At 37.0% G+C, this 15,932-nt stretch overlaps 2 protein-coding genes across 3 annotated transcripts in view; both read right to left on the reverse strand.

The window, feature by feature from the left end:
• The window catches only part of LOC117233043, a 31,853-nt gene extending 21,359 nt beyond the window's left edge, over positions 1-10,494 (reverse strand). Inside the window, exons 1-2 of one of the 2 annotated variants that reach the window (XM_033492936.1) lie at positions 10,220-10,494; positions 9,068-9,263 (exon numbers count right to left, since the gene is read on the reverse strand). The gene's annotated coding sequence lies outside the window, so the exon portion shown is untranslated. The remainder of the gene's footprint in view (positions 1-9,067; positions 9,264-10,219) is intronic. The other variant, XM_033492937.1, reaches the window with a different exon arrangement.
• Positions 10,495-11,334: 840 nt separating this feature from the next.
• LOC117233045 (class E basic helix-loop-helix protein 23) lies at positions 11,335-14,737 on the reverse strand. The gene is made up of 5 exons (XM_033492947.1): positions 14,396-14,737; positions 14,051-14,273; positions 13,233-13,471; positions 12,936-13,159; positions 11,335-12,828 (listed from the first exon to the last, which is right to left on the reverse strand). Exons 2-5 carry the CDS (start codon positions 14,186-14,188, stop codon positions 12,599-12,601), a joined length of 831 nt encoding a protein of 276 aa, XP_033348838.1. The 5' UTR covers positions 14,189-14,273; positions 14,396-14,737; the 3' UTR covers positions 11,335-12,598.
• Between the last annotated feature and the right edge of the window lie 1,195 nt (positions 14,738-15,932).

Consider the following 15,932-nt stretch of genomic DNA (forward strand, 5'->3'; position numbering starts at 1 on the left):
GTTAGATAGAACGATGTCGAAACCGCATCAATTTTAGAGGAAACGGGGACGAAATGGAAGACAGCAGTTCCGAGGTAACCTCACCTGCGTCTCGCTGTACCGACCTTCGAAACGGCCTTGATAAAATTTGGAAATATCGTCAGAGTTAACAGAACGGTGGCTCGATATTTGTTGCCATTTTTTAACATTTTGCGATTGTTCGTTGTCATGTTCGTAAAAGACTAGATCCTAAGTCTTATAGTGCCGTCTGTAAATATCGTAATACGAGTACTCTAATGTAGATATTTTATATATTCTTATATATTACGTACATCATATACGTTTTAACATATTTAAGTTTCTAATGAATACATAAACATCCATAGTCTATTAATTATTGGAAGTAACATTTACTAAAACAGAACAATAATTTACCATTTATTAATTTGAAGTGATATCAGAAAAAGCCCAAAGTCACTAAGCTACAAGTAGTATGGTCCAGCGTATACTCAGACAAAACTAGAAAGTATAATTTAGTCACTTGTAAATTGAAACGAGTATCAAAACAGACGATATCGTGGCAGGATAACATAAAACAGAAGACAAGTCCACCCTCTGTGGCAAGTGTCCTCCAGCGTTAAATTCATTGCCTCTCATAACATTCGAATTCATGAAGTGAAACACGATAACGGATTTCCATATAGACTGGCGACGCGTACGAGCATTGTGTCGCACGAAGGACAAAGCGGAGGGTGGAAACTAAAAACGGATCTATACGTTCCATTGGAATGGGACGCCAATAGAAACTTCGCCTAAGAACTTACGAAAACTTTGCTGCCGTTCTTCGTGTCCGTGCACTTACCAGTGTAAGCTGGATCAAAAGAACCGGTGGACGACTTTATGCAATCTTTTCGATAGCATTCGTTCCGGATATTTTGATTGTACGTTAAGTCTTTGACCCTACAACTTCAATCCACTTGGGACTTTGTAAATTGTTTCGTAGATACGAGCGTTTCCTTTATAGAATTTATACGGATTAAAAATTGCTGGAGTCAGTTACTACAGTTACGAGATAAATTCGAAGGTTTTATTACGTTACAATTTCTTGTTATTTAGATTACATTTTGCATTTCTACAACAAGTCGGTCTTTACGATAAATATAGCCATGCGTGCTATTATGTAAACTCCTTCTCCACCTACTCTCGATCAAGTCAAATCGGCTCCACCTTACCAATCATGTTCTTCCTACTGCATTTTACCATTTCAGAATCGAGGAACGTGTCATACGTTAAGATACGCAATTTTTAATAACGAGTACAATTTAAGTCAATTGGTTGTCATAATATTATGTTATTGGTTTGTTGCGTAATATCATAAATTTTTCAATCATCTCTAATAGGCTTGTATCTTAAGATTTTACAAGTTTCTCAACCATATAAGTATATTAAGATACTCTCTTCTAGCCGTCAAGTAGCCATCGAAATTAAAAAATCAACAAAAGTGATTTTTATCGTGCTTCACCGTATGGTTGTTGATTACAAATCAAAAATACACGATGTTCTTGGAAATTAAAACTTCTGAATTGGTCACTCTCACAGTATTATCCCTTTCTCTCAATGTTTACCTCGAGGTGTACGGAAACCTATAATTCGTGTTGGATGGAAGAGCGCCAGAAACGACGGGATGGAGTAGAAACTGAGGATTCACGAGGCGTCCGGACGCCGCGCATCAATAGCACATCCATTGGTGTTCGTGATAACGCGTTGAACGACGAATCAACGTAATAGGTGGCCTCTCGATTTCCCCTGGAACTGACCATTCCTAATTCCACAGTTTTACCGTGGATCGCGGTTAATCTCCGCTAGACTTCACTTTCCCCATTTTCGGTTTCCACGGAGCGCAAAAAGGGACGAAAGCCACCGTTCGATCCGATCGATTTGAAGAATAAACGATTAAACTGCATTTGTGGAATTCGCTAATGACCATCGCTTGTTCTGCTTGTTTGCTCAAGCGCTAGAGGAACGTTGGTTAATTCGACAAGTTCAACGTTTTGAGTCTTCGCTAACGTCCTATTAGCTCAACTAATTAAAGTAATACTATAGAAATAAAAGTTATATATTAATATAGATGCTGAATTTATTGAAAATTTATAAAACTCATCTAAATGTCAATAAAAATTCATAAAAAATGAGTGTTAACCCTCTGATTCCATCTGCTAAAACGAAGCGTTTCTGATTGTACGTTGTACTTACAATTAGTCAATACGCTTTGAGCATACACAACGACATTATATTAAATAAGTAATATTTCATTTTGATTTTTCGACCATTTCGTTTGATTATATTATTAGAATTTGTTCAATGAAAATTCATTCTAACTACTAACAAATCCATATAATATTTGAGGTACATTCGACATTTTTGAAACAGCAACAAAGGGTTAAATCGGTGGGAAACGTATCACAAGAAGAGATGAGAGGAACATTCAGGAACAAAAGTACCGTTTTATGAGGTAATATTGAACTGTCTAGTAACAAGTGCATGGATTGAAGGCAATCGCGCGATAAACGCGACGGTTCACAAATCCATGGCTCAACCTCAGTCAATCCATCTGTTTCGTCGGGTGAATCCTTGCGTAGCCCGGAACCTATCCCTCGGCGGCCCTCGCCACGTCAACACAATTGGTTGGATCACAATAATCCTAAGGAACTGTCATAAAACTTTTTCATTTACCGTTAAGACCGTTAAGCGCCATAACATATGCTCGGGTCATGAGGTTCCTTATGGTTATTGCTCCATTAGGTAAAAATTGGGGAAACTTGGGTTTTCTCATGTTTCCCGGGATTCCAACCAAGTGACGTGTGGTGGGGCGTTCACCACTGAACAAGTGATTTTCTTTACAACAGTATCGTCACCGGACTTCACGGGATCTACGACTACAGATCTCTCTATCGATATCTCTAGACTAATTCACCGACTTTAGAACAGTCAACATCTCTTTACCGGATTTACACCCTTCAATCATTCACCTACTCACTTATATCTACGCACCAGCGTAACTATCTTCTCTACAAAGTTGTTGAAAATATATAATATTATAATCTGTTAAACTCAGTGTTATACTCATTGATCGTAACGGGAATTTACGATTTCCGTTGACGCGCTTCCTCGCGATCGCGTCTCTCCGCGACTGGTCGAATAAACATCTTGGAATCGAAAAAGTCGGATCAAGGGGAGTCATGTTATCAAGAGCCCTTCACGTCTGTTGGCTAACCAATGGTTCATAACCCTAACCTATCCTAATCTGTCTTTACCGCGGGGAGGTTAACCCGTGACCACGAGGTCAGCACTGGCCAGCGTCCGTTTACACCCCGAAGGGACCGAACGGACAAATGACGGTAAACAAACTCGTGGTCCTCTTCCGGACGCCACTTGGTGTTAACAAGAAAACCAGGAAAACTCCGCTGGAAGAATGGAGTAGCGGTCAAGTAAAATGAATAGCTTTCAACTAGAATGGGGGAAGATATTTCACCGAAGAATCTGCAACGTGGTAGAAACACTCGTGGAATGTCTGAATCGTCCGAATAAGTTGCAACACTAGACACGTCTAAACGATTTTAGAGATGTTTGATATAACATTCGCCATTTTAGGATGATCGATAACCTTATTCGCATTAAAATTATTTTACTTTTTGGTCCTTAATAGGTTAAGGAAGAGGGAAAGACCTCGATTTATAACATCATGCATAAGTCACAGGACATTTAGTATACTTAGAATAGGAAATGGATGCCATGATTAAAAAATGAAACTAATACTTCTTAGCTATATGTATCATAAGAAAATGTAATAATAAGGACATTTTATCTACAATTAGATAAAACCTATGGACAGGATTTATAGTGATAATTTTTGGCACCTCCGCAAACAGGTAAATAAAAAAGAAAGTAAGAAAAAGAAGGAGAGGTTTCATGGCCACTACTTTAAGTATAATATTTCTGTCGTAGCTACAGCAATGGAAATAATATCGGTTGCTTGACAACGCTCTATTTAAGAGATCGAGATTTTTTACTTTACCATACCTGTATCGCCTACCATTTCTTCGATCTCACTACATATTCTGTAACTATCACGTATTAAATAGCTCTCTGGCAAACCACACACGCTTTTTCCCTCTTTCTTCGAGCTCACCTCTTCATTTCAACCCCTAAAGCCACTCTTAGTCTTTTTCGTAGCTTCAAACAAGATGACGAATGATCGACGCTGGATTCAAAGATAACAAGAATCAAAAAACAGAGAGAAGAGATTCGTTGAATAGGGATGAAGTGAGAGGGGGGAGGGGGTCAAGAAAGAAAGGAGAAGCGAAAGCAGTGTAGCAAGCCAGAACCGAGTAAGAAAAGAGATTTTTCTCTTCTGTGTTTCTCAAATCTATGTATGCATCTGTATCTCTGTGTTCGACACTGAAAAGAGAGAAATGGTAAAGAGATAGAGATAGGTGGGGGAGGGGCGGGGAGTAGAGAGAGAGAGAGAGAGAGAGAGAAATAATGTGTGGTGGAGGAGAGACGAAAAGGACGGTAGAACAAGAGGGGAGGGATCAATGCCGGTTGCCAGGGCAACCACGGCACCTGATCTTCATCCATCCTGGACCATACTTCTCAGTCCTGCCCCGTTCACGAGAACGAACTGGGACGAAGTGTCCTCTAGGATACCTGGACTGATTTCCAAAGGTTATATCGTGTCCAGATTGAAACCTAAACGGGGGAACGCAGGACGTCAACCTTATCCAATTGAACTTTCCAATTTAGACCTTATGTACATTCTGTTTTGAATGTTGATGACGATAGAAACCAAGTTACAGGAGTAACACAGTATCTTACAAACTTACAAAAATTTATTTTAAAAAGTCATATAAATGTTGTATATATGTCTTGAATCTATTTATATTTTTATGTAGATTCAATAATGTCTGGATCTTATACGATATTCATATTTTTCGTTTGATATGACTCCAACATGCATCTTCCAGTGATAATTATTCGAATGTTTTATGCTACAACTGGGAAGTTCAGCATATGAACAGTCAGCAATAAAGGAGAACGTAAGATAGCAAAGAAGCTAGCACGTTTCCTGTAGAATCGCTTAAGACTGCGTATTAGATTCTGCAAACCAAGCAGTACAGTTAATATGTTATTCCGAAAACAGCAGTACTGCAATAACTTTCTCCTATTCCTACCAACAACTATTGCAACATAACGTCTAAAGCCGGACTAATATATCCGTCCTTATTAAAACGTATATCTACCATAGATTCCTATCTTTCTCTAATTAACAAAATTAACTAATCTCTGCCATAAAAAAGAACTTAATTAAAAGAAAAAAAAGGTAAAAAACGATCAGTTTGAAAGGAATTCAGCTGCAAAGAAGCTACTACGTTAGTCAAGAGTCGGTCGTTTCCATGAGCCCCACTGCGCATGCTTTTGCGCATCGGGTGAATAGACGTTTGCTTCTTTTTTTCAACTGCGTTCGTCCGGCGTAGTATTCCGTTCGTTCGCAAAGATGATTTATCTCGATTTATCTGTCCTATCGGAAAATCGTTCTAGCTGACAAAATAATCGTGCTACGAGATATATAAAGGATTAGTTGCAATGCTGTTCGGTCAGAGCAGACGCGACGCGCGCGTTTCTGCGCATCAGCGCGAGTTTTGGCGGGTCGATGCGCCATTGTTGCCCTGGCGGCTGTGTCCGCTTTGTTTTCATCTCTCTCTCGTTCCGGTTTCTTTCCCCCTGCTACCACGATCCTCTCTCTCTTGTCTGCTCTCTCATTTCATCATTTTTCACTCGACGCTCTCACCCACCCACCCCTGGTCCTCTGGTTGTTCGTTAATGAAAAATAATAAATCCAAAACTATTGGGAGAAAAAGAAGAAAAGAGAACGACACGGAACGACGTTGCTAAAGCAATGAATTCCAGTTCACCTTACGTTTACATTCTCACATAAATCTTTTTTTTTTTTTTTTAGTGAAATGTATACGATTGGTTCTTTCGGTAAATGTTGTTTGGTTGTAAATATAAAGGAGAAATTTAATTGGGAAGTTCAATTTTTTTTTTTAGAAGCTTTCGTAATCACCAGCACGCATGCAGCGCGTCCTTGAATTTACTACTTCAAGTTACAAATTTGATAGATAAAACTATTAGTTGATTGATTTTTTAAATAAAAATTAAGTGAAAAAATCATACTTGAACGAATAATGAAAGTCGACCAAAGTGTAATATTGGATGAGACGATTGTGAGAGCACGTAAATTTGCAAAGCTATGGGAATAAATACAGAATTTACGTGAATTCCGATACGGAACACGCTATGGGATAAGAAAACAGAAAAGGGGTGTCTGATATGCAGCAATGGATGGTAGATATATCGTTATCACGCGAGATATCGTAACACAAATTCTTTCATGGTTAGACAGCTAACATGACTACACATTCGCAAAGAACTTTCTAGCATAGTTTACTGATATTTTCAATTCTATCCTCTCACGTGCACTCGACCGACTAGTGTACTGCTTGTGTAATTAAGAAAAAGGATTAAAAGCTCAAAATTTAAAAATCATTTCATTTTGATTTAGCGATATTTACATTTGATGGAAATGAGTACTTTATTTAATTAAATTGAAAATATCGCATGATATAAAAAAGAATGCGTTAGTTTCTTGCAACTGTAACTCTTTGTGCATTTCCAATAAAAAATATAAATGTTAATAATTATTAAAAATATAATGTATAAATGGTACATACTACAAAAGCTAATAGATTCTTATAAAATAAACTTTAGCAATAAAATGATATGCATTGATTGGATAAGAATTTTAATAACACCAAAGGTCAAACATTAATCAACCAAGTACAACAAACTCTACGAATAAGAATATCACGATGAAATTGTAACATTGCAACTAATTAGAATATATTATGTTTTCTTCAATTTAATTTATCTGTGAATACAGTTCAATTTTTTTCATATCATGTGTCAGGTTATTTTTAAAATTGTTAATAATACATTTAATGAATAACTTTTTGATATCTTTTATAGATTTCTGTTGACGTCAAGTATGGGATATTTCTGAGTAAATCGTAAAAACGAAGGTTGACAAGTCTTATGTATAAACAGAGAGAACTGTTGCTGCGATACCGATAACGGAACGGTTCGTCAGAAATCACTTTCGGTTTCGTGTTGATAAACAACAATATTACGACTAGAATTTATTACAATATCATTAAAATAAGCAAAATATCAGAAAACTTTCTATCATTGGTTGGAATCGCAGCTTTGCATTCGTACGCTTCAATTATTATTATCCCTCGTATAAAAAAAAAAGTGAGCTAAGATAATTCAATCAGACGCTAATCCTTGACCCAACGACAATTTTGGTTCATCAAGTATTCGTCATGAAACAGACGCTATACTCCAGTCAGTTACGTACTTGTATGCTGTGGCTTGATGACTGTGTGATATTTTTAAAAACCGCAGAAAACATGATATAATTTATTATTTTTCTACAAAGTGCAGAATCTAGGATTTCTTTACATTTCGAATTTATATTGAGTATATTATAGGCAGGTTTGTAATGTTTGACACAATAATCGATATTCTATTCTTTGTTCGTTTCCTATCAAACAAATTGAGGATAATCACTTATTGATACATTGATAACAATAATTAGAAAACTACCCACGTGAATAATATTATCGTTCAGCGAAGGACTCGATATTGATATCATGTAAATACTTGGAATAGTACTTCGAATAATCAAAATTGAGACAAGAAAATGAATTCTAAGTAATTTGTTATCTGACTCAGATATAAATATAAAAACATAATATCATGTACGTTAATGAATATTAGGTTAGTGCATATGAAACTTCTATAAAGTTTCATAAAGTTCATAAAATATTTCAAAAACCAATGTTGGCGCATCATGATAAAGTACAGAGATACATGATTACATAAAGATATTACATATGTTTACAGTATTCTTTGAAAAAATGAAATTTCATATAAACCAACCTAACATTACTTTCATCGTACTTCACTGTATCGAACGAACTTGATTATATGAAACGATTTCCTGATCACGCAGTATGTTTGCGTAATGTCGCCATGATGCGCGTACACCTCGACAATCGGAGATATGCGCACTCGTAAAAATTAATGTATGCCACAAACTTGTTGCTCGTATTATAAAACGCATTCGCGATGCTTATCCGAAAATTCACGTTGCTGTAACGTCGTTGGTGAGATTGGCTTTTATCGTTAATACCACACGTCACGCGTACCAATTGTTAACGTACTTTTTATACATCTGAGATAAGTTTCGCCGGAAGTGCGTCACGAGTAACTTCTTTTGTTTAGTTCGACAGATACGGATGGAAATTTCTTTCCGTGTTCGGCGATCGAACCTGGATTCTTTTCTATCAAACCAGTTTTACCAATTTTTCGCCATATGTTACATACCATCGTTATCATATTAAAAAGGAAATCTAGGAATACACCTTTTTGAATTTAGAATAGATCTTTTTTGAACCTACGAACTATGTATATTTTTGTCATTACCGCAAACGTCACTTCTCATATTATTTATTATCTTATCATTGTGTTACAAAAAGTAGTCTAATATAACTCCTTTATCTATTAATATACATCTGTTTTTTAGGATTTTTAGAATTGGGAATACTCAATTGCTAGAATCTCTAAAAATTTCGTTTAAATTATAGAAATAGATAAAGGTCATAGAATAAAAATGTTCTCTCTCTCAAACTTCGCTCTAAAAAAAATTAACAAAATTGTTACAAATTACTATCATAGAGAAAGATTAGTACCATTTTTTGTTATTGTACCCCATTAATTAAAGTCGTGTAAATAAGTGTACATACTGTACGAGAATATGATTCATTGAAAGAAAGTATAGTTATTCTATTATAAATTTGGAAAATAAGGCATAAACGTAGTAGGCCGGAAGTAGGCACAGGAGCCAGTGTGTCACGATGTCAAGCTCGAGGATGACGAACAATTTAAATATTTTGCTGTTATTTACCTTACATTAGCAAGAACCAGAATACTGATATCCTATGGTATGTATTAGTCCAGTCCTATACGATCATTCGTGAACGCGTTAATCCTTCGTCGAAGAGCATCATGAGGCAACGAATCAACTGTTTCAAGGTATTTCAACCTTAATTGACGTCAACGGCAAATAAGCACAGGCTGGCCAATGGTCTGTTCACAAGTAACTGCGAAATGTGGTATTAGTCGTTCATGAAAACAGATATTTCTGTGTTTCCCTGTTGAGACCTCAACCAGATATCATTTAATAAACAGAGTACAATGTAGTTAAATTCTACGATTACAACGTTAAGTATGTCTAAATTTGTTTCAAAGTGATGAATTAAATTGGTATACATTTTGTAACATTAATGATTTGGTAACTGTGTTTTCGTACATCTTTCACAAAAAAAAAAAATACTAAACAATAACGTACCGCATTTTTTAAGAATTAAATAAAAAAGGAGATGGTAAACCTTGGCAAAAGTCTCCAAGTTTAACCTCACTAAGAAAATAAGTTTTACGTGTCAGATATGTAAAAAAGACTACCAATAGCGACTCTGTCCTGCGTCTTTCGCCCAATCGAAAGGTAAGGTTAGTTCTTCCACTCGCGATGGAAAATATTGCTCTACGTATGTATAAATGTACAACGGAATATCGTGAATTACACTGTATCAATCTTTTTGATATATCACTACGATTGTTAGTTTCTTTTGAAGCAATGTTGACCGTAGATTGTTTCCGTTTTAATTCACCAAGAAACACAAGAAAGACAAGGTTAATGAACGTAAAAATACGTGATAACAACCGAGCAACGAGGACAAAGAGATTGCACGAACTAGCCGCGATTAAGACATCATAACCTATCAACCGTCTCATCTTAAAAACAATTGTGTCTTGAAATCATCGTTTTATCGTACTACTCTACTCCATACTCTTTCGGAATACAGAGGAAAGAAAGTTTGTTACCGTCTGGTATATCTGTTTATTTAGTCCATCCCTTTAAACTCCTTCCTGTTTGTTCTTTTAACCGCTTCAGTTTTTTTCCATAGAAATGACTACGTCATTAAGTTTGTAGTAAGAATAAAACCAACGATTTAGTTATTACAAAGTAGAAAAGAATATCGTATTCGTTCTGACTTACCGATTTACAGACGATCGTCACATTTTTATGTTGCCCCAAGTTACCAGCCGGTCGAGTCACGTCGTGGTTCTGACACTAACTAACTTATTCACGAATCATTTACGGAAACAGAAACACCGTAAATCAAATGATCACACCATGGCGCGCAACAGTAGGCTGCAGGCCATCTTGAAGCCACCGATGAGACACGCACACAATAAGCCCAGTGGAATCAGGCACATACGGTGTAAGGTCCTCCCAGAAGGACGGAAGACGATCAAGTGAATGCTCCATAAAGTGGCGGCCATGATGGCGCCACTTATCGAACCTTTTAAGCTTCAACGAAATTCATCCTACAATTTGAAAGTTAATTCGTTTTGTTGAATATGATACACGCCGTAATACGTGACTTGCTTTTTTTACAGTTGAAGGAAGTAGAAATTATGTTTCATGGCGATACTGCATTTGGTTTCGAAAAAATGTTCGAATTGAATCAAATTAGCAGTTCGTCATGCAGTCACCGTGATGGCGCCACTAACTGAGCGCGTGTGCGATGACTGATAGAAATTATCTATTTCTCCTAGTATGTAGTTGTCTCTAAAGATTAAGAATAAGTAAGTAATTGTTTTATAATTGAAACTATGATTCACCATTTCGAAGTAGATATTCAATATTTTGTCTTGATCTATCAATAGCTCTTATCCTTCATTTCGTTAATTATAGCAGTAGTGCGAAGATACGGTATATTTTCAACATTGCAAGGGTTGATCGATTTTCATTAAACGACTCACATATTTCTAATATCTTTGCAAAGAATTAGATCGAGTAATACTGATTCACTGAGAAACACGAGTCTCGTTCAAAAATAGGCTCCAAATGCATATTTGAAAAATAATTGGTTACACCCTGTGGTGTACACAACCACTTTTATGTTAAAAGAGCGTTATCAATGTATTAATTTGTTTCAATGTATTTTGCAATCAATATTGTATAGTACAGTTGCCCTGAAAGAATGTCAATCGTTATCCATTTGAATTTCTTATCTCATGCATGATAACAATCTACCAAGATAATATTTATAATCTTTTTTTCTATTGATGTCTGACGAATTTCTCTTAGAGCATCTGTCCGATCCATAACTTTCTTAAATAGATTTTATTCGAGCACTAAACAGTTATATCTACACTCTACAACAAACATCTTTGTCTGTTTTCGTCGTTAGCGTTGCGTTTGCACACTTTTATTGTTAATTTAACGACCAATGTCATCAGGAATTCCATATATCATATCAGGAATAATATAATAATAGTCGTTATTGCTTGCCATTTAACGGCATTATTAAATTTTTTTACAACATTCTATCTGAACCTATCGAAGGACGGAAGCTTCCAGAGATAAGGTTCAATAATTTGAGGGATCATTGCTATTAATTAGGAATACTTCCGTTCTTCGTATAGAACCCCGCGTTCGATTATTCCCGCAAAAAGATGGATATATTCTTGGCACATCGTAGTAAACTCTTAATAAACGCATTATGTATATAAATAAGTTATACAATCGATGGCTCAATTCGAATTATTAAATATATATATATATATATATCTATATATATAATATGTATATGAATATTTAAGATCTGTACGCGTGTATGACTAGAATATAATATATATATTTATAATATCTCGACATGTATCACATGCTATATTGACTATCGCGTTACCGGACGGGATTTGGAAATTGTATTCCTCATCCTTACATCATTTCTCTCTCTGGCAGTTAATATCTGATATTTCAAAAATGAAAAAGAAAGTATATAAGAAAAAATCATCTAAGATTGTTATTTATTTTTCTCGTTATAAATCGATTTCCGCTTCACCAGAGACAGAAATATGCTGTCATTTATTGCTCATGTTAGTATAATCGTAGCCCGTAAAGTAATTACTTTTAATTATTAATTGCTAGTACTTTCATAAACTTTCATCTTAGGAGCATCAACCGTAAGTACTAGTATTGACTTCAGTGTTTATCGAACTCGTAACAGTGTACGTCGCCCCCTTAATACTTCTCCTTCTAATACTTTCATTGTATATCAACAAGTAGTCTCGCGTTCGAAACTTACAGACTAGAAATGTACTATAGACTTAATGTTAAAATCGAATCTATCAGATTCTGTCCTCTGGAAGATTAATCGTGTTGCGTGTCATTAAATATTCCCGCAATATATTCATAAAAATCGGTATCCACACTAAAGGTAATACCGTCTACCTATTCTTCCTTTATTTTGTAAATCGTATAGTAAGAAATCCTTTAATACTTCTGATGCTTCTCCCAACGCTCGTCACATCTTTTAACGTTTGATTCGATTCTACATCTAGTCGAAGAAACAAAGGCTGGAAATCTTTAATTCGATTCTCCACTGGCTACAGTACCATCTGTTGGAGGTCCACCTGCTGTGACGCTTTGGGGGTCTGTCGTAGGAAGTCCTTGCATATCCTGCACACCTTGGAACAATTTACCTGGGAACCCATGCAACAAATCGTAGGAAACAGGTGTGGGTGGTAAAGCAGTAGTGTGAGCGTGTGGCGACTGTAAAACCGCTATTACTCTTCTCAGTTCCTCCAAAGCGTTTCCTGCATGATTTGGTAAGCAATAATTTTATAAACACGATTCAAATTAATACATTCATCGATAACATGCTGAGATCATGTTTTATTTCTTGTATTTTTGTATAAAGTACCTTGCATGAGAATATAATTTTTCGCCAAGAGGAGGGTTGCAATCTTGGACAATTTTCTTACGGACGGACTATGGGCGTAAGGAATCACGGATCGAAGTTCGTCAAGTGCATCGTTCAAATCGTGCATTCTTCTGCGTTCTCTGGCGTTAATGTTCAATCGCATGCTTTTCCCCTGACGAGTAGTTTTTGATTTTGGCGGGCAGTTCAATCTCGATGCCCCGGGTCTATAAACGTTAGGATTAATAAATATATTGTTTAAATGGGTTACATTGATTTTTATTATAGGCTTTCTGATACCTTTCTTGATCTGGTCTATTTTCATCGGAAAGAGCACTCGATGAAGCATGCGGTTGGGGCTGCTGCTGAAAATAGAAACCACCGAGGCCGACGGCACCCAAGGGAGTCCTTCTACCAGGTGCACTCTGAGGGTGCTCCGACGAGTAACTAGCTGGAGGAGCGGAAACACTAGCGTGAGATGCTCCCGGTACTGAATACATAGACTCGAGCGATGCTGTTGATTGTGGTGGTAATGGATGCTGTAATAGCAGACAATATTGAATAGTATACACTAATCGAAGTTAAAGTACCTTTTAAAGTAAGTTGAAGGACCGTCTTTTGTTTCACTTTGACCTTTATACTCGTTACTTGTATGTACATCTATTTCTTTTTTGTACATTTTACAATTATTACAGTGTTGTATGTGTAGGAGATCGAACAATGAGACTGCCAGTCTTGTCTTGTTTTGCGATTACATGTAGCGGCGGCATTGTTTTGCTCAGAGTTCATTACTCCTTACGATACCTGTGACCTAACGGTCTTGATACTCCGAAGCAAAACAACATGATTTGAATCGAATTCTAACTCTTGTGCCGCTACATATGAAAACCATAGAAATAACATGAGAAACAATTTTTAAATTCAACAGGCTCTCAATATATCAAAGATCATTTGTCATAGTATTTGTTTTGAGCAATGTAATTTAATTTCTTTGCTAATGTAGGAATTCTTAAGGACAAACATCCTTCCAATTTCTGAATGGTAACTATCCAGATATTTTAATCGCTTAATAAAGACCAAATTTGGAAAGATGTATAACCATAACGATTGATACACACAGCGGCACGATGTTCCCAAGCCCATGTAGGATGCGAGGCCGAACGTTGCCAGGAACCTTGCTGCAGATGCGCCTCAGGAAGGCCCTCTCTTCTATCGTCGTCCTCAGTGGAACTGCTCTCGCCGTCGTACGATCTCATTTCTCAAACGACTATGGTATTCGTTTCAAACGTATTTCTTCTCTCACTTCCGTCCAGTGCTTCCGCGAATCACCAGAGGCGGCTTCTTCGCGAACATGAAAACGTCGGTTGATCGGTTATCATTGTTCACGCGTGAGTGACGCGAAGTATCGAGCGAATGGTATCATCGACAAGCATAATATAATCAATAGTAACCGCAACACTTACCGACAAATTTCTTTCCGCTGATGGTCATGCACAGCGCAGGATCCTCCGAATGCAGCGAGGATCAGCAAAATTTTTTGCGCACGACCGCGTAGCCGGCCATCTCTCCGATATAAATCCTTCTTTGATCGTGGTACAATCCGAAACCGCGATCCACACGATTTAATTGCAATATATCGTTTGTCCTTTCTTTCTGCCGTTTATAATAAATTTAATATGATAAAAATATGTCACTGTTTACGATTCAAGGCGACGCTGATCTCAGCCATGTTACGCGAAACTTTTGCAGCGCAAGCTATTTGCCTACCTCTCAAGAGGTAACGTTCTATCATTCACTCCTCTGTCTTTATTATTTAATTGTCATTAAAACACACGTGTTTTCCTATCGCCTATCGGCGTTTCTTTTTTTCCATCACTAGAGTCGATACATTTGTACTTAATAAAATTATCGCCCACAGACGAGAAATCGTTCACACACACGGACCACGCACGCGTCTATTATTTGCAGACGCCCTGCGCAGAGGGTGAACTGCCTGTAACCCTAAAGGTAGTTCGAGCCTCCTCCGACAGGACGAGTGACCGTCGACTGGTGGATGCTGGCCTGGACCAACGCCTGGCGAACCCTGGTGAATATCCGAACAAGTTTCACGAGATGATGCACCCGCTTCTTACCATCTGGATAGGTCGATGCCCAGATGGAAAGGCCCATCGTTCAGGGGGGTGCAACATCGTTTTTTGCTCTTTCGTGACTTGGATGCTTTCCCTACTTCAAGGGGTGACTTACTTTCAGTATCAACCACAGCAAAACAATCTTTGTTTCTTATTTAGAATTTCCATAACTACAAAGGATAGGATAATAAAGAGTGTATATAAAAAGAAAGTGGTCGTAACTTTGAAACTCAAGTTCTTTTGATAATTTTTATAGATAATTTCATTTTTATATTAATAGACAATATTATTTTAATCCTTCCTTTTCAGTCTACCCTTTTGTCTCGTCTTGTTTTTTATTCTTATATTTTGGAAAAGGTAATCATGGAGTAATACAGGGCGTATTACAGAAACGATCGTAACTTTGAAACCTAATTTCTCCTGAATGGATAAATTTACTCTCCAACTTTCTGCTATTCTAATCCTTCCTCTTTAATATACTCTTCTCATCTCGCCTTCTCGCGGTATATTTCCTCTCACGAATGACAACAAGAATCAACGTTCGAACGGATAAACTTCTCGAAATATGAAATCCACCGTGCATTTTTCTAATCGCACATACCGTTAAAATTCATTTGATCTGTTATTCATTCCCGAACAAAGGGAAATTCAGGAACATGGAAATCAATGAAAAAATGAAAACGAAGGAGGGCGGGAGAAAAAAGGGCGCTGAAAATTTCATAAATGGTAGGGGTGAGCAGCGGAAATGCAACGTAGAGTGTATCACGATTCGTACGGTCTTGCATGTAACGTTGCAGATCAATTTTGCGAACAACGAATAGGGTCTCTCTCTCTCTCTCTCTCTTTCTCTCTGTGGAGTACGAAATAACGA

Source organism: Bombus vosnesenskii, unplaced genomic scaffold (genome assembly GCF_011952255.1).
Source record: "Bombus vosnesenskii isolate JDL3184/JDL3185 unplaced genomic scaffold, Bvos_JDL3184-5_v1.1 scf7180000013294, whole genome shotgun sequence".
In the NCBI taxonomy this organism is placed as follows: Eukaryota; Metazoa; Arthropoda; class Insecta; order Hymenoptera; family Apidae; genus Bombus; species Bombus vosnesenskii.

Bases quoted from the DNA above. Each gene is read 5' to 3' on its own strand.
- LOC117233045 (XM_033492947.1), bottom strand. From the start codon at position 14,188: ATGAGATCGTACGACGGCGAGAGCAGTTCCACTGAGGACGACGATAGA. The intron at 13,160-13,232 runs GTATCAGAAAGC...TAACGTTTATAG, and splicing joins AATAGACCAGATCAAGAAAG to ACCCGGGGCATCGAGATTGA. The intron at 12,829-12,935 runs GTACTTTATACA...CAAATCATGCAG, and splicing joins AAATTATATTCTCATGCAAG to GAAACGCTTTGGAGGAACTG.